At 42.7% G+C, this 24,253-nt stretch overlaps 1 protein-coding gene and 1 non-coding gene across 3 annotated transcripts; both read right to left on the reverse strand.

Moving 5' to 3' along the window:
• Positions 1–502: 502 nt before the first annotated feature.
• LOC129394284 (centrosomal protein 20-like) lies at positions 503–23,658 on the reverse strand. 2 transcript variants are annotated; one of them, XM_063597583.1, is made up of 6 exons: positions 21,569–23,658; positions 17,654–17,851; positions 16,593–16,664; positions 13,464–13,548; positions 7,151–7,287; positions 503–1,228 (listed from the first exon to the last, which is right to left on the reverse strand). In XM_063597583.1, the coding sequence occupies exons 1-6, from the start codon at positions 21,603–21,605 to the stop codon at positions 1,152–1,154; spliced, it is 606 nt and encodes a 201-aa protein (XP_063453653.1). In that variant the 5' UTR covers positions 21,606–23,658; the 3' UTR covers positions 503–1,151. The 2 variants fall into 2 exon arrangements, with proteins under 2 accessions (XP_063453653.1, XP_054956188.2); XM_055100213.2 differs by lacking the exon at positions 16,593–16,664 and having other exon boundaries at positions 1,113–1,228; positions 21,569–23,571.
• LOC129394355 (U6 spliceosomal RNA) lies at positions 10,819–10,922 on the reverse strand. The gene has a single exon (XR_008621558.1). It is a non-coding gene; the product is annotated as a U6 spliceosomal RNA (small nuclear RNA).
• Positions 23,659–24,253: the final 595 nt, after the last annotated feature.

The raw sequence follows: 24,253 nt of genomic DNA on the forward strand, positions 1-24,253 counted from the left end.
TGCCAATTTTGCTAACTACAGCTCTTACCACTCTTCTCCATGGAAAACCTTTAAGCTGAATGTTGTCAGTGTTTAGGTGCGCAGGCAAAATTTAATTCTGAATATACCATCGAACTTTTGCCAATCAGGAGCTGTCTATCATCATAGTCAGTTGTTTTCAATGAAATGAGCCTGTGGACACTACATTAAAAATACTTCTTTAATAAATATCGAAGTAGCGTATTAGAGATAGCACATACTATTTTTCTATCCCAAGAATAAAAATTGATGTTTGATAAGAGTTTCGGAGCCCAAACAAGTAGGGGGCTGGCCCTCTTCTGGCTCATCTGTGATTGCACAACCGAGGGCCACACGGAGATTAAACAATGCCATCTTTGAAAAATCCCTTTCTGGTATTTCTTCCAAAGCCTGTCTCTTCATGCTTACTTCACATTCTTTATCTAATAAAATAAACTCTTTGTTTTATTTACAGCAAAATTACTACAGCAAATTTACTTCTTCTCTACCTTTTAATTAAATCTTCCAGTAAGCCAAAGTCTAAGGAAAGAAAAAGTACATTGTTGCCTATTGAAAAGGTAATACAAAGCCCTTTCATTTCCTTACAAACTTTAAGGGCCTTTATAATACTTCCTAAATGGCTGGGCTCAGTGGCTCACACCTGTAATCCCAGCGCTTTGGGAGGCTGGGGCACACAGATCACCTGAGGTCAGGAGTTCAAGACCAGCCTGGCCAGCATGGTGAAACCCCATCTCTACTAAAAATACAAAAACTACTCCGGTGTGGTGGCACAGGCCTGTTTTCCCAGCTACTTGGGAGGCTGAGGCAGGAGAATCACTTGAATCCAGGAGGCGGAGATTGCAGTGAGCCGAGATCGTGCCACTGCACTCCAGTCTGGGTGACAGAGCGAGACTCCATCTCAAAAAAACAAAAAATACTTCGTAAAAACAATACTTTTTTTTTCCAAGTCAAATCCAATAAGCTAGATGACAAGAGTTAGCTTTTATTCACCAATGTAGTTAAACATGAGGGGTGTTTTGTAGAAACTCAAATTTCTACAAACATTAGTGGTGCATTTTGGTAACATTGGGACAATAAATAAGTTATTTAATTAATAATGCAATTTTAAGACGAAAGATACCCCAAACAAAGCATTATCTGTTGACTGCCTGAGAAACATGAAGATCTTCAATGTTAGTACTTTTCTGCTCCTCCTTTCTTAGGTGGTCATCTGAAATGCACAGAAACCAATGTTAATACTTATCCCAAGTCAAAACACACAGATAGGTAGACATAGCTACAAATATCTTAGGATGTTAGATATTTAATATTCTATGAGTACTTTAGATGGTTTAGGACAATGAAAAAAACCCATTATTTTTTAAACACTGTTGAAGAAATCAGAGGCCAAGTGTTGTGGCTCACGCCTGTAATCCCAGTACTTTGGGAGGCCGAGGTGGGTGGATCACCTGAGGTCAAGAGTTATAGACTAGTCTGGCCAACATGGTGAAACCCCGTGTCTCCTCAAAATACAAAAATTAGCCGGGCATGGTGGCAGGCGCCTGTAATCCCAGCTACTCGGGAGGCTGAGGCAGGAGAATTGCTTGAACCCGGGAGGCAGAAGTTGCAGTGAGCCAAGATCGTGCCATTTCACTCCAGCCTGGGCAACAAGAGTGAAACTCGGTCTCAAAAAAAAAAAAAAAAAAGAAAGAAAGAAATCAGAAATGTCTGGCATTAGGGACTCTAATTATTCAAAAGAGTTTCTTGACTTTTTTTTTTGAGTAGAGTACAACCTGCAGTAAACCCATGCATAAGTAGTTACAAACCTCTCTCTTACATGTAAGGAATGAAATTTGCAACAAAGGACAAGGTGTTCAATCAGCATTTTGAGGGTTGCCAAAGCTCTTCAATTACAACACAATGAAAACCACTTCAAATAGGATCACCTGAGGTCAGGAGATAGAGACCCTGTCTCTACTAAAAATATAAAAATTAGCCAGGCGTGGTGGCGGGCACCTACAATCCCAGCTACTTGGGAGGCTGAGGGCAGGAGAATCGCTTGAACTCAGAAGTGGAGGTTGCAGTGAGCCGAGATCGTGCCACTGCACTCCAGCCTGGGCGACAGAGCAAGACTCTTGTCTCGAGAAGAAAAAAAAAGAACCTAGAGACTTAATATCCTAATGCAACAAAAATGTAATGCAAAAACTAGATTCTTGAGAATATATGAACCCCAAACACTTTCTACAACTGACAAAACATCTTTCTTGCAACAATTTTGATAATAGGAAAAAAATATATACATAAATTTAGATAAGCTGCTAGAAAATGCAATTTTATCACTGGGTTTTCTAATTCTACAATGTGATTATACACACGCTTTATTAGTTCTCAGCTGCTTATTCTCAGTGCCAATACTACTTTAAGGGTCTGGCAAACAGATGGAAATCTCTCTCCCTTTATTTTAGGTAACTTTGCTGGACAGAAAAAAATTAACAATTTCCTCAGAAGGCAACAATTTTAGGTCTTCTAGAAAAGTGTTATAAAAAATGAAGTCTAGTATGCTTGATAGATGTGCAATAAAGTTAAGCTGATGACTGTCCCTATTATAAAAATCTGGTCTTTCATTTACAATAAAAATCTTCGCCAGGAATGTAGTCCCAGCTACTTGGGAGGCTGAGGTGGGAGGATCACCTGGGCCTGTGAGGTCAAGGCTGCAGAGAGCCATGATTGTGTCACTGCACTCCAGCCTGGGAGACAGAGTGAGACCCCATCTCTTAAAAAAAAAAAAAAAGAAAAAAATGTGTGTGTGTGTATGTATATATAAAGTTGAATAGCAAAAACTACTTTGCCTTCAAGATTACAAGCACTAACAGCAGCAGTACAAATGCACTGGCTGTCATTTCAAAGGTGGGTGTGCCTACATAAACCCTCTTCATTTTTTTTCAGCACTGAAAACTTGGATGAGAGAAGCACTTTTTCATCTTGGCATGCTTTGGACTTACTTCTTTCTTTCCTTTTTTTTTTTTTTTTTTTGAGACAGAGTCTCGCTCTGTCGCCCAGGCTGGAGTGTAGTGGCGCAATCTCGGCTCACTGCAACCTCCACCTCCTGGGTTCAAGCGATTTTCCTGCCTCGGCCTCCCGAGTAGCTGGGACTACAGGTGTACACCACCACGCCCAGCTAATTTTTGTATTTTCAGTAGAGACAGGGTTTCACCATGTTGGCTAGGCTGGTCTCGAACTCCTGACCTCAGGTGATCTGCCCACCTAGGCCTCCCAAGGTGCTGGGATTACAGGGGTGAGCTGCCGTGGCCTGGCCTGAACTTATTTTCAAGTAAAAGCCAATTTAGTTTCAGGGTTTGATATTTCTGTTGAATGAGCTTCTGTGGAGACAAGGTGCTGTGATGTAGAGAATAAGGATTTTAGTATCTTCATAACCTTTTCAATGCTGTCAAATAAGAGTTACGGAGACAGTGAGCTAGAGTTGAGGAAGTAAATGGAAAGCTTAAGTGTGTTACTGAAACATGATGCAATTCTGGCTGACAACTTTCAAGGCACTACACAAAGAGGTTGTGTCAATAAAATTTTTGATGACCAAGAAAATAATTTGCAAAATCACTGTTCTTCCCCGATTCATTCAGCAGTCATCCTCATTTCTGAGCTGTCTGCAGAGCTTTCCACAGAACAGGCACCCAAGGTGGCTTTACTGACTTGAACTCGATTCTGATGTTCCTGGCACTTTAGTGGTGTACAGGTCGTGTGTCTAGGTGTCTCTTTCCCTCCCTCCCTCCATAAATACCTTTCTCTCTATGGTGTATGCGTAATCTACCGCTTTCATCTCAGAAGAACAGAAATTGGTTAGGAAATAGTGTTCCTTATAACTTTCTTACTAGTCATGAGCCGTGAGTATTAACAAGGCTGATTATGAAACTTACAAACCAGAAAGTTATTTCTCAAGCGGTTATTTTTCTTTATGGGACTGATAGTATCAATGACTTGGGGTTGCTGTGTTAAGAAGTGTTAAGGTGTACAATATCCACTGGTGACAACTGAACTCAGAAACCCATATTGTCATATATTCTTGGTAAGTGTATAGACTGATAAAGCCTTTTTGGAGGGGAATTAGACAATATCTACTACATTTTTAAATATGCATATCCTGTGAACCAACAACTCTACTTTAGGCATCCACACAAGAGAAACGTGTAGACAAAGATACAATGTTACATCACAATACTGTAATGTGTGGACAAAGATACAATGTTACATCACAATACCGTAAAAGCAAAATATTTAAAACTAAATAAGAGTGATTATAAGATGGGAGACTAGCCTGGGCAACAGGACAAGACCCTGACTGCAAAAAATTAAAAAATAAGCGAGGTGCAGTGGTGCACCCCTATAGTCCCGGCTACTTGGGATGCTGATGTGGAAAGACTGACCCCAGGAGTTTGAGGCTACAGTGAGCTATGATTGTGCCACTGCACTCCAACCTGGATGACAGAGTAAGACCTCATCTCTAAAATTAAAAAAAGGATGATTGTAATAATACTCTGGAATATGAAACAAAGTTAAAAACGAGATCTACACGTATCAACAAGTGAAAAAAAGCAAATTGCAGGATAACGTGCACCATAACAATGTATATATATTTAAATACACAGAAATGAGTCCCGAAGGGGCTGGGCATGGCCAGATGCAGTGGCTCATGCCTGTAATCCCAGCACTTTGGGAGGCCAAGGGGGGTGGATTGCCTGAGGTCATGAGTTGGAGACCAGCCTGGCCAACACAGTGAAACCTCATCTCTACTAAAAATACAAAAATTAGGCGGGTGTGGTAGCACATGCCTGCAGCCCCAGCTACTTGGGAGGCAGGAGAATCACTTGAACCTGGGAGGCGGAGGTTGCAGTGAGGTGAGATTGTGCCATTGCACTCCAGCCTGGGTGACAGAGTGACAGTCCATCTAAAATTTAAATAATAATAATAAAATAAAATAAAATAAATAAAATAAAATAGAAATGAGTCCCAAAGAATACCCTGCAAACTGCTAACAGGGACACCTTCTATAAAAAGGGAGAAGAATTGAGGAGTTAGGGAGAGGCAAGAAGGAAGAAAGGAAAGTTAAAGGGAACTTTTTACTATTTAAAAAATTTAGAGATTTACTCATGTACTTGCACTATTAATGTTTTATTTTGCTCGTTAAGTACTTGCCAATTAGTAGGCAGTAATGTCAGTTCCTTACCAATCCCTAAAAAGAGAATTTGGAAAACTTCTCCATAATCTATATGTGGAAAGGTATACGGGAACAGCAATCAAATGTGCTGATTCTGCTACTAATTATCTGCTACAGGCCTTAGATGAGTTACTTAACCTCTTAGTATTGGAACCTTCTTAAAGTTTTCTCAACTATGAAATAAGTAGGTGGGAATGACTTATTTTCCAACATTCCATCCAGTTCAGCATTCTAACATATATAGAAAGATATCTCCTAGTGCAGTCAGAAACCACCTCCAAAATAGGTTATCCTGATTCACTGTTTACTTTCAGACCTCAAGAGACACCAAGCATCTAACATGGTCACTACTGGTCATAGCAGTTTAGGAAACTACAAAGGCAATCCACATTTTAGGCGTTTCCTAAAAGTTCGTGTCAACATTCAAGATTTACATTTGTTCTGATAATTGGCAGCCTAAACCCCACCTTTAACTGTCCTTAAAAATTGACCAGCTCTTGGCTGGGCGCGGTGGCTCAAGCCTGTAATCCCAGCACTTTGGGAGGCCAAGGTGGGTGGATCATGAGGTCAGGAGATCAAGACTATCCTGGCTAACACAGGGAAACCCTGTCTCCACTAAAGATACAAAAAATTAGCCGAGTGTGGTGATGGGCCCCTGTAGTCCCAGCTACTTGGGAGGCTGAGGCAGGGGAATGGCATGAACCCAGGAGGCAGAGCTTACAGTGAGACGAGATCACACCACTACACTCTAGCCTGGGCGACAGAGCGAGACTCTGTCTCAAAAAAAAAAAAAAAAAATTGATCAGCTCTCTACCACAACTGCAAACACTGAGCTATAACCCACTCAATTCAAATGGTGAAAATGGGATCCCATTGCTGGGATAATCAAAATAAGTCAGGGCCAGGTACAGGCTCGTGCCTGTAACCCCCACACTCTGAGAGGCCGAGGTGGGAAATCACTTAAGACCGAGTTCAAGACCAGCCTACTGAACACGGTTGAGACTTCCATGTCCACAAAAATTAAAAAATTAGCTGGGTGTGGTGCCTGAAGTCCTAGCTACTTGGGAAGCTGAGGCAAGAAGGTGAGAGGATTGCTTGAGCCCGGCAGTTCAAGGTTACGGTGAGCTATAATAGCACCACTGCACTCTAGTCAGGCGACAGAGTGACTAGAAAAAATACATAAAAATTTATGTATTTTTATGTCTCAAAAAAATACATAAAAATTTAAAAGCTACCAAAAGCTCATTTAAAAAACAGGCAATCTGAAAGAAATGTGGGCGATTCTCCTAACAATCTGTAACTTGTAGGTAACTTCCACTGTAACATAAACAGTATCCTAAAAATGCAAATGACTTCTCTATCTGTATTTAGCAATCTTACCTTTTATTTTGCAGTCATGGAGAGGAAAAAAAATAATCACTTGATAAAAAGCTATTTATTCAGTATACCAAGGATCTAAGCTGCTCCAAATACTTACAATTTACATGAAAATTGGAGTTTTCAGTATTTTTTTATTTTTTTAAAATTTAATTAATATAATTTTTTAATTAAAAAAAATAGAGATGGGGTTTCACCATGTCACTTAGGCTAGTCTCAAACTCCTGGCCTCAAGCGATCCACCTGCCTCGGCCTCCCAAACTGCTGGAATTACAGGCATGAGCCACTGTGCCTGGCCCAGAGTTTTAAATACTTCTATAAAGAAATGACATCTAAGAATTCTGCCCAGTTATGCCTCCCACCCTTCCCTGTCCAAGATTCTTTACAAAAAGCATTCTGTTTCTTGGAGTAACATAGGCTAGCCATATTAGATATAAGCAGAATTAAACTATGACTCAAAAGCTCAGTAAAGACTCCAAAAGAAAAATATATAGGAAGAAAACATATTTGCTGACAGCTAAATGATGAATCTTGGAAAACTCATACCCATTGGCTTTCTTCTACTAGGTTGTCTGCCAAGACTTGGGTCTGAAGGCTGAAGTGAAGGCCCTTTCAGAAATGCATTCTGGATGCCATCCTTAGTTCCACGCAAGAAATGGGCTAAAATCCCATATAAAAGAGGTCTATAGCAGGAAGAAAACAAAACAAAACCAAAAGCTAATAAATCTGCATAAACGGGAAAAGCTTAAAACATTTATTCTTTAAAAGGTAACCTCTGACATCAAAAAGACCAAGTGATTCACTAGACTTTAAAAAGCTGCATGATTATCCAAAATGCAAATTGTTCATACTTTTAAATTTAAGAGTACCACTTAATTTCACGACAATTTTAAAACCCAGAGAAAACATGTTAACAACTTAAACCTCATCTACACTGAAATATCATTTCTATCAATCCACAGGAATCTATCTTTTAAACTCCAAAGTCCAGTAGAGTATTTCCCAATACCTAACCCCATCTAATACACAACAGGTATTCAATAAACACCTCTTGATTAATAAGTCCTTGCCCTGAAAAAGTCTTAGGTCCTGAGAGCCAGGTGACCTGAGTTCAAATCCTGGCTTTGCCATTTGCTAGCTGTGGGACTCTGTGTAAGATTCTTAACCTCTCCAGCCTCATAAATGTTTCTTCCTTTATAAATTAGGATAAGCACCGTCCCTCCCTTATAGGGCTGTTATGCACTAAATGAGTTAATAAATGTCAAGTGTTTTTTACTGTGCCTGGCACATATGAAATGGTATATAAATGTTAGCTCCTGGGTAGCTAACATTTATTTAGATTAATATTTATATTACCTAATATTTTAAAATCTTCTTTATAGTTTACAGAACATATACCTCTTCTCATCTAATCCTCATCGTGTAATGTCAAGATCATCAACCGCAATTTATAAAGGAGAAAACCACAGCCAGGAGATTTGCTAGAGATTCCCCCAGATAGTAAACAAAGTTTACACTTGAACCCCAAATCCCATATTGTTTTCCTTACAGTGTGCTGCCTGGGAATTTATATTAGTACTCCTGCATCAAGGAAAGCTGCTCTGCTGACAATCAAGAGTGGTACAATGGAAATGTTTTCCTTTGTTTCCAATCTCAAGTTTGAAAACACAATTAAAAGGATTTAATCTTTATTTTTAATTTTTGTGGGTACATAGTAGGTGTATATATTTGTGGGGAGGATTTATTTTTTGAGATATGTATCTATTTACTAGCTGGTATAATGGTTTACAGTACGACACTCCCTTCCAAAGATGGAATCTCATTGCCCTCTGAGTGTGAGCTGAACTCACTTCTAACTGGCACAAAGCTGACTTCAGAGGCCACGTGGTAATGGCCCTGCAGCTTCCTCCTTGCTTTCTCTCTTGGATTGCTGCCTTTGGGAGAAGTCAGATGCCTCAGGACACTTCAGCAGCCCTGGAAAATTACATGCACTAAGGAATTGAGGCCGCCTGTCAATATCATTATGAGTTTGGAAGCAGATAGTTCAGCCACATTCAAGGCTTCCGACTACAACCCTGGCTGGCATCTTGACTCCAACCTCAAGGGGGAGCCTGAGCTAGACTTACGTGACTAAGCCAATCCCAAATCCCTGAATATTCCACAAATAATCTATGTTGTTGTTTTAAGCTACCAAATTCTGGAATAATATCACACTAATTTTTCCATGCCACAGGGAAACCAGGAAAGTAAGTTTTTTAATTTAATAAGATGCCGCAACTCTTATGAAAGCGTCACCTAGTAATATAAAACAGGTCTCTTTGTTTACTTTAATCTTCTCCAAAGTGTTAACTGGTTCAAGATGATTTTTAAATGTTAAAAGTTTTATTTTTTAAATAAATATTCAAAAAAATTTACTTGTGATTAAAATTTTGGGTTGGACATGGGGGCTCAGGCCTGTAATCCCAGGACTTTGGGGGGCCAGCCTGGCCTCAAACAGGAGTTTGAGACAGCCTGAACAACATAGCGAGTCCCCTAGCTCTACAGCAATTTTATTTTAAATTAGCCACAGAAGGTAATATGCACCTGTGGTCCCAGCTACTTGGGAGGCTGAGGTGAGAGGATCGCTTGAGTGCAGAAGGGAGAGGCAACTTGCAAATTCATGGATTAAGGTTTATCTTTTAAAATAAGTTTCAAAAAGATAAAGAAAAGTGCGGCCTCACAATAACTTGCCTGTAATTCTGAAATGCAAAATTCTGAAAACTGGATTCTCTTCATATATCTGGCAAAAAATCATCAGATGGCAAGGGTTGACCTAACAAGGCTATTACAGACTTTATCTTACTTTGTGTGAAAACATTAATGTGCTGGGTGTGGTGGCTCAAGCCTGTAATCCCAGCACTTTGGGAGGCCAAGGCAGGAGGATCACCTGAGGTCGGGAGTTCAAGACCAGCCTGACCAACATGGAGAAACCCCATATCTACTAAAAATACAAAATTAGCCGGGTGTGGTGGCATGCTCCTGTAATCCCAGCTACTCAGGAGGCTGAGGCAGAAGAGTCACTTGAACCCAAGAGGCAGAGGTTGCAGTGAGCTGAGATCATGTCATTGCACTCAAAAAAAAAAAGAGAAAGAAAATATTAATGTGATTGTGGAATACTACTTTAGGACTCCCTGGCACATACATGTAGTATTTGGTAGATGTACCATATTACTTTTTTTTTTTTTTTTTAAAGAATTGAAGTCTCGGGCTGATGGCTCACACCTGTAATCCTAGCACTTTGGGAGGCCGAGGCAGGAGGATCATGAGGTCAGGAGATCGAGACCATCCTGGCTAACACGGTGAAACCCTGTCTCTACTAAAAATACAAAAAATTAGCCAGGCGTGGTGGCATGCGTCTATAGTCCCAGCTACTTGGGAGGCTGAGGCAGGAGAATCGCTTGAACCTGGGAGGCGGCACTTGCCGTGAGCCGAGATCACGCCACTGCACTCCAGCCTGGACGACAGAGCGAGACTCTGTCTCAAAAAAAAAAAAAAAAAAAGAACTCTCGCTGTGTGGCCCACACTGGAGTGCAGCAGCAAGATCATGGCTCACTGCAGCCTCAATCTCCTGGATTTAAGTAATCTTCTTGCCTCACCCTCCTAAGTAGCTAGGACTACAGGCATGTCATTTTAAAACCCGAAAGCATTTGGATTTTCAAACATGTATCTGGCCTCAGTGGTTTCAGATGCAGCACTGCAGATCTGTAAGTAAATAATATGAGTAATATGTGACTATGGCAAACTCTGTGAATGCCAATCACTGAAGTGTGAGAAACAAGGGCTTAAAGAAGTTACCTAACTTTTAAAAAATAAAGCCGTTTTAGCACCTTTTTTTTTTTTTTGCTTCCTCATCCTCTCTCAAACTTACTTCTTTTTTTTTTTGAAACGGAGTCTCGCTTCTGTCGCCCAGGCTGAGTGCAGTGGCACGATCTCGGCTCACTGCAAGCTCCACCTCCCCGTTTGATGCCCATTCTCCTGCCTCGGCCTCCCAAGTAGCTGGGACTACAGGCATCCGCCACCTTGCCCGGCTAATTTTTTGTATGTTTAGCAGAGACGGGGTTTCACCGTGTTAGCCAGGATGGTCTCCATTTCCTGACCTCGTGATCCGCCCGCCTCGGCCTCCCAAAGTGCTGAGATTACAGGTGTGAGCCAATGCACCCGGCCTTCTTTTTTAAAAAAATATGAAACATTTCACGAATTTGCGTGTCATCCCTTTGCCGGTGCCATGCTAATCTCTGTACCGCTCCAATTTTAGTTTATGTGCTGTTAAAGTGAGCACAAACTTCTTAATACTTTCATCTGAAGTAGGTATCTCAAAAGCTACCAAGAAGCCAGTAGGAGTATAGTCATTGCTTATTTCCATCAACTGCTAAATGTAAAATGATGTCTTGTATTAAATGATGTAATAACTCACTGCTCATCCTAAGTCACGCTTAGATTCCCCCAATTTTTTTTCCCACTGTTCTCAATTATACAATTTTTATACTTTTCAAAACACTTGTTACCAGGTGCAGTGGCTCATGCCTGTAATCCCAACACTTTGGAAGGCCAAGGTAGGTGGATAACTTGAGCTGAGGAATTGGAGACCAGCCTGGCTAACATGGTAAAAAAAATACAAAAATTGGCCAGGCATGATGGTGCATGCCAGCGTATGCCTGTAATTCCAGCTACATGGGAGGCTGAGGTGGGAGAATCGCTTGAGCCCAGGAGTTCGAGGCTGCAGTGAGCCATGATCAAGCCGCTGCACTCTAGAGACCTGGGCAACAGAGTGAAACCCTGCCTTGAAAAAACAAACAAAAAAACCTCACAGCACTTTGGGAGGTGGAGGTGGGCAGATCACTTGAGGCCAGGAGTTCGAGACCGGCCTGGCCAACATGGTGAAACCCCATCTCTACAAAAAAATATGAAAAAAAATTAGCTGGGCATGGTGGTGCACACCTGTAATCCCAGCTACTCAGGAGGCTGAGGCAGAATCGGTTGAACCCAGGAGGAGATTGCGGTGAGCTGAGATGGGGCCACTGCACTCCAGCATGGGCGACAGAGCGAGACCCTATCTCACAAAAAGGAAAAAAGAAAAAAAAAGAAACACGGGAAGATGAGAGGAAGAGAAAGAGGAAAATGCCATAAAGGAGTTACTATCTGAACAGGGCCAAAAGAAAGGAAAGATGCTCCAATAGAAGTTAAGATGCTCCAATAGAAGTTAAGAGGGAGAAAGGTGATGTAGGGTTTCTAGGATAAGGGAATGGTTTACAAGGCAAAGCAGCATAAAGTTGCAAAGTGTCTTCCAGACACAATCAGAAATCAGGTGTGAGCAGATACAACAACAGACGGGTAGAAAGAGGTGTAAAGTGCTACGCTAAGCAATAGGGACTTCACTATACACACAATGACAAAGGTAGTATATGATCCTGGAACATTAATTTTACACAAGGATTTGTGGGAGAGTTAGATTTAACTGGAATGTCATTTAAAACATTTATATAGTAAAGCAAACAACTTTCAGAACTTTTTTTTTTTTTTTGAGACAGGGTCTGATTCTGTCACCTAGGCTAGAGTGCAGTGGTGTGATCTTGGCTCACTGCAACCTCTGCTGCCCAGGTTAAAGCGATTATCATGCCTGAGCCTCCCTAGCAGCTGGGACTACAGGCACACGCCACCATGCCTTGCTAATCTTTTTGTTATTTTTAGTAGAGATGGAGTTTCGCCATGTTGACCAGGCTGGTCTCAAACTCCTGACCTCAGGTGATCCGCTTGCCTCAGCCTCTGAAGTGCTGGGACTACAGGCATGAACCACCGCGTCTGGCTAGAGATGGGGTTTCCCCATGTTGTCCAGGCTGGTCTTGAACTCCTGAGCTCAAGTGATCCATCCACTTCAGCCTTCCAAAGTGCTGGCATTACAGGCACGAGATACCTCACTTGGCCTTAAGAACTTTTAAGATGAGAAAACGTAAGGCTTCAAAGAAAGTTCTAGATTTAAAAAAAGGCTGCTTTAAGCTATGTTCTCAGGTCTCCTATGTACTTTTTTTTTTTTTTTTTTTTTTTGGCTATACAGGGACTCTCCAGAAAAAGTTTAAGAAACACTGAAATAGAAAAAAACTAAGAAAACTAGAAAGTGGTCATCCTCCTTTTCAAGAGCATAGTTGGTGAGAGGAGGTACACAGAGGGCAAAGGACAGAGTAATAGTAACGAAAGCAGTGGGCTGATTCAGTAATCTTGGTAGAAAAAGGTATTCAAGCAGAAGCTTGGGGTTGGAAGTTCATAGTTTTTGTTTTTGTTTTTGTTTTTTTTTAGGAGAGGAGAGATCTGAGTACATTCCTAAGTTGGAGTGAAGGAAGAGTTAAATATGAAGAAAACAACTGACAAGGCAAAGTCTCAGAGGCCAGGCATGGGGGGCTCACGCCTGCAACCCTAGCACTTTGGGAGGCCAAGGCAGGAAGATCACTTGAGGTCAAGAGTTCGAGACCAGCCTGGGCAACAAAGCAAGGCCTTGCCTCTACAAAAATAATTTGAAAATACAAATAAAAGTTGAAATTATGAATTTAAAAACAAACAAACAAAGCCTTAGAAGGACAAAGGATCAAGAAGTCAAAAGGAGCTAACTCCAGAAAGAAGATGCTTTGTCACTCTGAAGCCATGTAATTTTAGCTTCAGCAAACACAGATCTCATCTGACTTATTCACTGCTGCACACCCTGGATTTAGGACAATGCTTGACACACACTAGATCTGAATAAATACTTGAATTAAAATGAAGTAAAACCACCATGGTGCAATTATGACTCAATACAATATGTGGAAACTTCTTTAAAAAAAATTCTTACATTGTATTATCCTTTGATTCTTCAAATGCATTTAGTTCATGGATGAGAAACTGTCTGTCCAATGGAACTACAGGTTGACCAGATTCTGGGAGAAATAAATTCATGAGAACACTGAGTCTATTAAACTAAAAAGCAAATAAGATTTTGAAAAGAATCACATTTACCAGACATACACTTTTTAGATTTTGGAAGAATGATGACAACACACACCAAGACAGATCAAATTGCCTGTGATTTTATGACTTTCAAAATATCTCTTTTGTTAAATGCATGTCTTAATACAGTTTAACATAAATTCACTTTTTAAATTCCCCAGTGTTTGGTTGGAAAAATACCATTTCTATATCCAAATTATAATACTAAATTTTGGAAGTCTGTTTATCAATAACTTATTTTTGAAAAGAATATCCACTTGGTGACAATACTTATAAATAAAAATTAAAGTTAACCTGAAGTGTGGGGCAGCTGGAACTTTCACACTTTGCTGGTGGGAAAGCACAATGGTACAGGCACTTTGGAAAACAGTTGAGCAGTTTTCTTATAAAGGTGAGCGTGCACTTAACCACACAACCCAGCAATCTCACTCTTAGCTTTCTACCCAAGATTAATGAAAACTTATGTTCTCACAAAAACCTGTATGTAAATGTTTATGGCAGCTTGATTCCTAACTGCTAAAACTAGAAACAACTCAGTGCCCATCAACTGGTCATAGATGAGCAAACTAGCACAGCCACACAATAGAACAGTGTTCAAAGGAAAAACAAACATGGCTGAATCTTGAACGTATTACACTAAGTGAAAAAAGGCAGACTCAAAAGGCTACATCATGTACGGTTCCATCTACAGCAGGGGTCCCCAACCCCCGGGCCACAGATTAGAAACTGGGCCACACAGCAGGAGGTGAGGAGTGGGCAAGCAAGTGAGGGAAGCTTGATCTGTGTTTACAGCTGCTGCCCATCACTAGCATCACTGCCTGAGCTCTGCCTCCTGTTGGCAGAATTAGATTCTCATAGAAGTGTGAACCCTATTGTGAACTGCGCATGCGAGGGATCTGGGCTGTGCACTCCTTATGAGAATCTAAGGCCTGATGATCTCTCACTGCCTCCCATCACCCCCAGATGGGACCATCTAGTTGCAGGAAAACAGGCTTAGGGCTCCCACTGATTCTACATTATGGTGAGTTATAATTATTTCATTATATATTACAACATAATCATAGAAATAAAATGCACAATAAATGGAGTATGCTTGAATCATCCCGAACCATCCTCCCAGGTCCATGGAAAAATTGTCTTCCACGAAACCAGTCCCTGGTGCCAAAAAGGCTGGTGATATCTTGATTGTGATCTGGTAGTCATTACACAACTGCAGGCATTTGACTAAAGTATAGAACTGTACAGTTTAAAAGGTAAATTTTATTGTATGTAAATTATATCCCAGTTTTTTTAAAAAAGCCAAACCATTTAATATGAAAACTTGACTAACTGTCACTATATTTCATTCTGGTGAAGCCCAAGTCCCCGCTATTTTCATAATTTCTTCTTTTCTGGGTGTAACTGGTATCATACAGCCATCTATAACAAACAAAGGAAAGCAGAGATGCTGATATCAAAGATCCTTAAACCATAAAAATCATGAGTCTTTATGTAGTTCAGACGTATGTTTAATATTAAATAAAGGATCTGTAATGAAAAATTCTAACTTCACAAAGAATTCATTCTCTCTTGCAAAATCTACTTCCTGGCCTCGCTTCTTTGCTGAGGCATGAAGTAGTCAAAGCAGAGATGGAACCTGAAATGAGGGAATCCGATGACACACATTCAAGGTGCCTCAGACCAACCCCCAGCTGCATCCCCCACCCCACCAAGTCCAGGGGTAACCAGGATTCTGACTTATTTATATCCATCCAGTCTCTCCTCACTTTTTTGAAAGAAGACATTTAAAAAGTCAGCAGAAGATATTAAAAATATTCTCACCACTCAATAACTGTTACACTTGAAGAGCAAATTTATTTCTCAAGAAATAAAATTCAACAGATAAAGGGAATTTATCTTTATCTCCCCACCCCCAACCCCCAATATCATTCTCTGCCTCCTATCACTAGGATGAGTTTGGAGTTTCCCGCTGCTAGAGTCTGGATATTTGTCTCCGCCCAAATCTCATGTTGCAATGCACTCCCCAGTGTTGGAAGTGGGACCTGGCGGGAGTTGTTTGGGTCATGGGGGTGGATCCCTCATGGCCTGGTGCTGTCCTTACCACAGTGAGTGGGTTCTCATGAGAACTGGTCATGTATAAGTGTGTGGCACTAACCTTCCCCACCCTTGGCCCCTGCTTTCACCATGTAACGTGCTTGCCGCAGTGAGCAAAAGCTCCCTGAGGCCTCCCAGAAGCTAAGCAGATGCCAGTGCCATGCTTGTACAATCTGCAGAACCGTGAGCCAAGTAAACCTCTTTTCTTCAACCGGGTGCGGTGGCTCACGCCTGTAATCCCAACATTTTGGGAGGCCGAGGCGGGCGGATCACGAGGTCAGGAGACTGAGACCATCCTGGCTAACGGTGAAACCCTGTCTCTACTAAAAATACAAAAAATTAGCCGGGCATGGCCTGTAGTCCCAGCTACTTGGGAGGCTGAGGCAGGAGAATCACTTGAACCCAGGAGGTAGATGTTGCAGTGAGCCGAGATCAATCCACACTCCAGCCTGGGTGACAGAGCAAGACTCTGTCTCAAAACAAACAAACAAACAAACAAACAAAAAACCCTCTTTTCTTCATAAATTACCCAGTCTCAGGTGTTTATTTATAGCAATCCAAAAACAACCTAATATACCAGCCTAGTCCTTTATAAATACCATGCTTTTAGATACATACATTTGTAAATGTACCTAAGCACTACATAGTAGTAATATTTCAAAGTTTTATCTCTATCTATCTATCTATCTATCTATCTATCTATCTATCTATATAGATACACACACACACACACACAAATAGACATATATCTACATATCTATATATAGACAGGGACAGGTTTTTTTTTTTAAGAGACAGGAGTTGGACCAGCCTGTCCAATATGGTGAAACCCCGTCTCTACTAAAAAATACAAAAATTCTCCGGGCCTGGTAGCACACACCTGTAGTTCCAGGTACTCGGGAGGCTGAGGCAGGAGAACTGCTTGAACCCGGGAGGCGGAGGATGCAGTGAGCTGAGATCACAATAGAGTGAGACTCCGTCTCAAAAAAAAAGAAAGAAAAAGAAAGAGACAGGGGTTGGGTGCAGTGGCTCATGCCTGTAATCCCAGCATTTGGGGAGTGTGAGATAGGTGGATCACCTGAGCCCAGGAGTTCAATACCAGGCTGGGCAACATAGTGAGAGCTCATCTCTATAAATAATTAAAAAATTTAGCTGGGCATGGAGGCATGCACCTGTGGTCCCAGCTACTCGGGAGACTGACGCAGGAAGACTGCTTGAGCCCAGGAGGTGAAAGTTGCAATAAGCCATGATCGCACCACTGCAGTCCAGCCTTTGCAACAGAGCGAGATTCTGTCTCTGGAAAAAGAAAAAAGAGACAGGGTCTCTCTCTGTTGCCCAGACTGGAGTGCAGTGATGCGATCATGGCTCACTAAAGCCCAGAGCAATGGGCTCACATGATCACCCCCTCCCCGACCCCTGCTCAGCCTCAGCTAGGACAACAGACACGTGCCACCATGCATGGCTAATTTTAAAAACTCTTTTCAAGAGATGGGGTCTCCCTGTGTTGCCCAGGCTGGTCGCGAACTCCTGGGCTCAAGTAATCTTGCCTCGGCCTCCCAAAGCACTGAGATTACAGGTGTGAGCCACCTACCCAGCCTATTTTTTAACAAATAATATACTTAATCAGCGTATATTTTTAAAGCTTAATACACAGGAAAAAACTGGTGGCAAACAGGACAAAACGTCAACAATTGTTTATTCTCGGTTACAGGAATTATAGATGATTTTTCCAAGTATATGCCTAGTTTAAGTCATTATTTAGTTATGTATTTTCTCTTGTAAGAATCTGTTTAAGCTACAGAAAGAACCCATGTGATTTTTGTGTCCCAGTCACCCAGATGGCACTATCTGGTAAGGGAATTAGATTTCTAGGATAAACAGTTTCTGAGAATTGGGGAAAGGGGAGAAACAGATTTTATGTGATAAATAATAACCACTTACCTGCTATGAGGACAGATGCTGTATACTTATATTTGTTGAATTCTAAATACTCTCGAATTAATTCATTAATTAGAAGGTTTTCATGAGACAATGATGGTCGGGGTTCACGGTCATCATCTAGGGCATTGAAAACTTCAGCTCGGATCCTTGCTTTTAAATGCCCTAATACCCCCTTTTTTTCCAAGGTGTCCTTTAAAACTGTTCGATATAAAATATTAAGGCTTCAGTTACAGAGTAAATTTGTCATTCTTAGGCATACTTTGAAAAGAAATGTTGAAAAGATAAATGGTACAAAAACAGCTCTCAAGCAGCTCTTAATCTAAACATTGTGACAAATTATTAAACAATTACACTACCACCAGCCATGTTTATACTAAAACATATAGTTCTCATGTTGCAGTGATTTAGTCTTAATATATTTGAGCAAATTCAAGTTTATTCCTACATCATCATCACTGTCAGGGGCTGTAGTCTAATACATATTCTTTTTTATTTTATTTATTTATTTATTTTTTTGAGACACAGTCTCGTTCTTTCACCCAGGATGGAGTGCAGTGGCACGATCTCAGCTCACTGCAACCTCTGCCTCCCAGGTTCAAGCAATTCTCCTGCCTCAGCCTCCAGGGTAGTTGGGACTACAGGCACGTGCCACCACGCCCAACTAATTCTTTTTTGTATTTTTAGTAGAGACGGGGTTTCACTGTGTTGGCCAGGATGGTCTCAATCTCCTGACCTCGTGATCCACCCACCTCAGCCTCCCAAAGTGTTGGGATTACAGGTGTCAGCCACCGTGCCTGGCCAATACATAATTCTTTAGTGAGGGGAAAAGGCAGGGGATAGGATTATAGTTGCTTACTGAGACCTGAACTTAAGCCCCAGTCTCTCATATATTTTCAAGAGTGTCTGCCACTGCACACAGGTTCTGCTTGTCACTAACAACCTCTGGTCTAGAAAGATGATTAAAGAAAACAACTACATTCCATAAAAAAAGTCTGTTGGGTTACTGTGTAAAAACCTTGATGGCAGGGCATGGTGGCTCATGCCTGTAACCCAGCACTTTGGGAGGCTGAGGCGGGCGGATCACGAGATCAGCAGATCGAGACCATCCTGGCTAACAAGGTGAAATCCCCCTCTCTACTAAAAAAATACAAAAAATTAGCCGGGTGTGGTGGCACGCACCTGTAGTCCCAGCAACTTGGGAGGCTGAGGCACAAGAATTACTTGAACCTGGGAGGTGGAGGGTGCAGTGAGCTGAGATGGTGCCACTGCACTCTAGCCTGGGCGAAAGAGTGAGACTCTGTTTAAAACAACCAACCAACCAACCAACCAAAAAAAAAAACACAAACCTTTGATAATCCACAACCCTTTAGGGAGTGAAAAGGTGTTGGGTTTTTCGTTGTTGTTATTTTGAAACAATCTCGCTCTGTCGCCAGGTTGGAGTGCAGTGGCACGATCTCGGCTCACTGCAATCTCCAGGCTCCCTGGTTCAAGCAATTCTCCTGCCTCAGCCTCCCGAATAGCTGGGATTACAGGTGTGCGACACCACGACTGGCTAATTTTTGTATTTTTAGTAGAGACAGGGTTTCACTATGTTGGCCAGGATGGTCTCCATCTCCTGACCTCATGATCCACCCGCCTCAGCCTCCCAAAGTACTGGGATTACAGGCATGAGCCACTGCGCCCACTGGCCTCGTTGTTTTAAAGACAACTATGAGTTAATTCCTTAGAACAGTAGGATTCTGACAGTGGGGTGCTGCTGGCACCTTAGTGCTTAACTTTAGCCAGCTGAGTTTTTCGTTGTCTCTGCAGCCTCAAGTACCAACTGCTAGTAGTTACCACCTATTAACCCTGCGGTTCTCAAACTTGAGCATGAATCCTCATCACCTCCAAGACTTGTTTAAACGGATTGTTTGCTAGTCCTCCCCATAGAGTTTCTGCACGCGCAGCTCCGCCCCACTCACCCTGCGGCGTGGTCTGTAGCCAATAGGCGCACAGCTCTCGCCCCGCCTACTTCCGCCCCTCTCAGTTTATGAGCTCTGCGGTTGAGTGGGTGGTGAATGTCGACCAGAGACTCCACCAATCAGCGAGCGCTCTCGGAAGGCCCAGTTGAGTGAGACGGCAGGGAGGGCGGGGACTGAGGCAGTTGAGAGCCTGGCATCTAACTCCCATTCTCCTCATTATAATGTTGAGGCATTTAGCCCTCAGGAAACAGAATCTCCCTCTCTGATCTTCTCCTGTCCACCTCTGACCTGCCTCAAGCAGGACTCTAATCTGACTGTGGGTCAAAAGACCCTCATTCCAGAAAGGGTTCTGCCCGGTACCCTCACGGAAGAAATGCTGCACAGAGAGGCCAAGAAAAGTCTGAGCAGACAGCCTTTGATGGGTTTAGATCATGCACTTTCTGTCCAATCAGATTTCTTTTTTTTTTTTTTTTAAACGGAGTCTTGCTCTGTCGCCCAGGCTGGAGTGCAGTGGTACAATCTCCGTTCACTGCAACCTCTCCCTCCTGGGTTCAAGCGATTCTCCCGTCTCAACCACCCAAGTAGCTGGGATTACAGGTGTGCACCACCATGCCTGGCTAATTTTTTTCAGAGTTCCACTCTTGTTGCCCAGGTTGGAGTGCAATGGCACGATCTCGGTTCACCGCAACCTCTGCCTCCTGGGCTCAAGCAATTCTCCTGCCTCAGCCTCCCAAGTAGCTGGGATTACAGGCATGTACAACCACACCCAGCTAATTTTGTATTTTTAGTAGAGATGGGGTTTCTCCATGTTGGTCAGGCTGGTGTTGAACTCCCGACCTCAGGTGATCCGCCCACCTTGGCCTCCCAAAGTGCTGGGAATACAGGCGTGAGCCACCACGCCTGGCCTGTCCAATCACATTTCTATACGGTGTTCAATCACACCTATGTAATAAAGTGTCCCATAAAAACCCAAGAGAACTGGGTTGGGAGAACTTCTGGATAGCAGAACACATGGAGGTTCTTGAAGGGTGTTGCATTCAGGGAAAGCATGGAAGCTCCACACCCCTTCCCCTATACTTTGCCCTATGTGTCACTTCATCTGTATAGACAAAATTAAGTTTCCCTGAATTCTTCGAGCCACTCCAGCAAATTAATGGAACCCAAAATGGGGGTTGTGGAAGCTCCAACTTGAAGGCGGTCCATCAGAAGTTTCAGAGGCCCAGACAGACTTGCGACTGGTGTCTGAAGGAGGGCAGTCTTGGGGACTGAGCTCTCACCCTGTGGGAAATGACACTATTTTCAGGTCGAAGATGTCAGACTTAAATTGAAGGACACCCAGCTGGCATCAGCTGCAGAAATGATTGTTTGCTGGCCAGGCGCAATGGCTCAAGTCTGTAATCCCAGCATTTTGGGAGGCAAAGGTGGGTGGATCACTTGAGGTCAAGAGTTCCACACTAGCCTGGTGACATGGTGAAACCTTGTCTCCACTAAAAATACAAAAAATAGCTGGGTGTGGTGGCATGCACCTATAATCCCAGCTACTCAAGAGGCTGAGCCAGGAGAATCGCTTGAACCTGGGAAGCAGAGGTTGCAGTGAGCAGAGATCATGCTATGGGTGACAGAGTGAGGCTAAACCTAAAAAAAAAAATTGTGTGCTTGCTGGTGGGGGGATTTCCCCACACATTTCTGGGGTCCACAGAAGTATTCTGTGTTGATTATTGGTGTGTTGATGTGCGAGCAGAGCAAAAACACGGTTTGAGAAAGTTTATATCCAAAAAACTCCTGAATATGTTGATGAGGAACTCAGAGAGAGAGGCAAATAATAATGTGATTGACTGATTGGCAGTGGTAATCATACGGTAGCTAACATTCATTATACTCTCTGTATGGCAACGACTGCTGTAAAAGCTTTACATTAAGTATTCACTAACAACCCTATGAGATGGATACTTACATGCAATTGTCTCAAGTAAAATTGTATTTAAAAACATACTGGCCAGGTGTGGTGGCTCATGGCTGTCATCCCAGCACTTTGGGAGGCTGAGACAGGCGGATTGCTTGAGGCCAGGAGGAGTTCAAGACCAGCTTGGTCAACATAGTGAAACCCTGTCTCTACTAAAAATACAAAAAATTATTTGGGTGTGGTGGCACACACCTGTAATCCCAGCTACTTGGGAGGCTGTGGCATGAGAAACACTTGAACCTGGGAGGCAGAGGTTTCAGTGAGCTGAGAATGCGCCACTGCACTCCAACCTGGGCGACAGAGAAAGACTCTGTCTCACAAACAAACAAAAAACATGTACTAATGACCAGGCACAGCACTTCATGCCTGTAACCCCAGCACTTTGAGAGGCTGAAGCGACAGGATCAGTTGAAGCCAGGAGTTTGAGACCAGCCAAACCAACAAATCAAGAACCCATGTCTTTAAAAAAAAAAAAAAGTAGCTGGGCATGGTGGCACACGCCTGTGTTCCTAGCTGCTCAGGAGGCTGAGGCAGGTGGATTGCTGGAGTCCAGGAGTTCAAGGCTGTAGTGAGCTATGACTGCACCAGTGGACTCCAGCCTGGGCAGCAGAGCAAGACCCCATCTCTGAAAAAATAAATACCTTTATACATACATTAAAAACATGCACTGACATTGAGTAACACACTGAATTGCTGGGGATATGTCGAAACAGGCACTGCCATACATAATTGGTAGGTAGGCAATCAACACCACCATCCAGAAGGCAGTTTGTCAATATCTAATCAGATTTTCACACCCTTTGACTCATCAAATCTACTTCTAAGAATGTATCTTACAGATATAATCACACCTACTTACAAAGGATATAAGTATAAGAATATTCATTCACTGTTGATAGTAGAAAAAACTATGCACACCTTTCAGAAAGGCTAAAATAAAGACTACTGACAATACTGTTGGCAAACACACATGTACTGCTGGTGGGAAGACAAAGTGGTATAGTCACTTTGGAAAGCAGTTTGGCAATTGCTTATTAAGTCATAGGTACACTTGGCCCAGTAATCCCAAAACTAGGTGTTTGCCCAAGTGAAGTAAAAACTTGTAGACCGGGCGCGGTGGCTCACGTCTGTAATCCCAGCACTTTGGGGGGCCGAGGAGCGTGGATCATTTGAGGTCAGGAGTTTGAGATCAGCCTGAGCAACATGGTGAAACCCCGTCTCTACTAAAAATATAAAAATTAGCCAGGCATGATGGAGCATGCCTATAATCCCAGCTACCCAGGAAAATTAGCCAGGTGTGGTGGCACATGCCTGTAATCCCAGCTACCCAGGAGGCTGAGGCAGGAGAATCACTTGAACCCGGGCAGCAGAGGTTGCAGTGAGCCGAGATCGTTTCACTGCACTCCAGCCTGGGCAACAAGAGCTAAAGTCCATCTCACACACACACAAAAAAAGAACTTGTAGCCAGGCACAATGGCTTATGCCTATAATCCCCACAGTTTATGAGGCCAAAGCGGGATGAACGCTTGAACCCAGAAGTTTGAGACCGGCCTGGGCAACATGGTGAAACCCCATCTCTACAAAAAAAAAAATTACAAAAATTAGACAGGCATGTAGGAGTGAACATGTAGTCCCATCTACTCCAGAGGCTAAGGTGAGAAGACCTGCAGAGCCTGGGAGGTCCAGGTTGCAGTGAGTAGTGATCACACCACTGCACTCCAGTCTGGGCAACATAGTGAAACTGTGTTTCAAAAAAATAAAAAATGTCCTCTGGTGAGGACTTGGTGATTGAGGGTCAGTGTTCAATGGAGACTTACTTTTTTTTTTCTTTTTGAGACAGTCTCTGTTGCCCAGGCTGGAATGCAATAGCACCATCATAGCTCACTACAGCCTCGACCTCCAGGCTCAACTGATCCTTCAGCCTCCCGAGTAGCTGGGACCACAGGCACATGCCGCCACGCCCAGCTATTTTTATTTTTTGTAGAGATGGGGTCTCACCATGTTGCTCAAGCTGATCTCAAATTCTTGGGCTCAAGCAATCCTCCTGCCTCGAACTCCCAAAGGGCTGGGGTTGCGGGCATAAAACACCACACCCAGCCTTACTTTTGTCCATAGACTTATTTTAATTTATTAATTAATTAATTTATTTGAGACTGAGTCTTGCTCTATTGCCCAGGCTGGAGTGCAGTGGCACAATCTGGGCTCATTGCAACCTCTGCCTCCCAGGTTCAAGCAATTCTAGTGCCTCAGCCTCCTGAGCAGCTGGGATTACAGGTGCACACCATCATGCCTGGCTAATTTTTGTATTTTTAGTAGAGACAGGGTTTCACCATGTTGGCCAGGCTGGTTTTGAACTCCTGACCTCAAGTGATCCTCCTGTCTCGGCCTCCCAAAGTGCTGGGATTACAGGTGTGAGCCACCATGCCCAGCCTAATTTTAAATTTTAACTATGTACATGCATTACTGTGCACAACCAGCTGTGGGCAAGTACAGCCCAATAGCCCCTCCTCTTCACTGTCTTGAGTATCTCTTGCTCGTTGTTGAGGGCCCGTCTAGCACCATGCCCCATAGGCTGCCTATAGGAGTCCTTTTGACCCTTCAGGCACCCACACAATTCTGGAAATGTGGCTGGACCAACAAATAGTGGGAGCGAGTGGTAATCCATGTGTGACATGC

The sequence above is a fragment of the Pan paniscus genome, chromosome 18, assembly GCF_029289425.2.
Source record: "Pan paniscus chromosome 18, NHGRI_mPanPan1-v2.0_pri, whole genome shotgun sequence".
NCBI classification, from domain to species: Eukaryota; Metazoa; Chordata; class Mammalia; order Primates; family Hominidae; genus Pan; species Pan paniscus.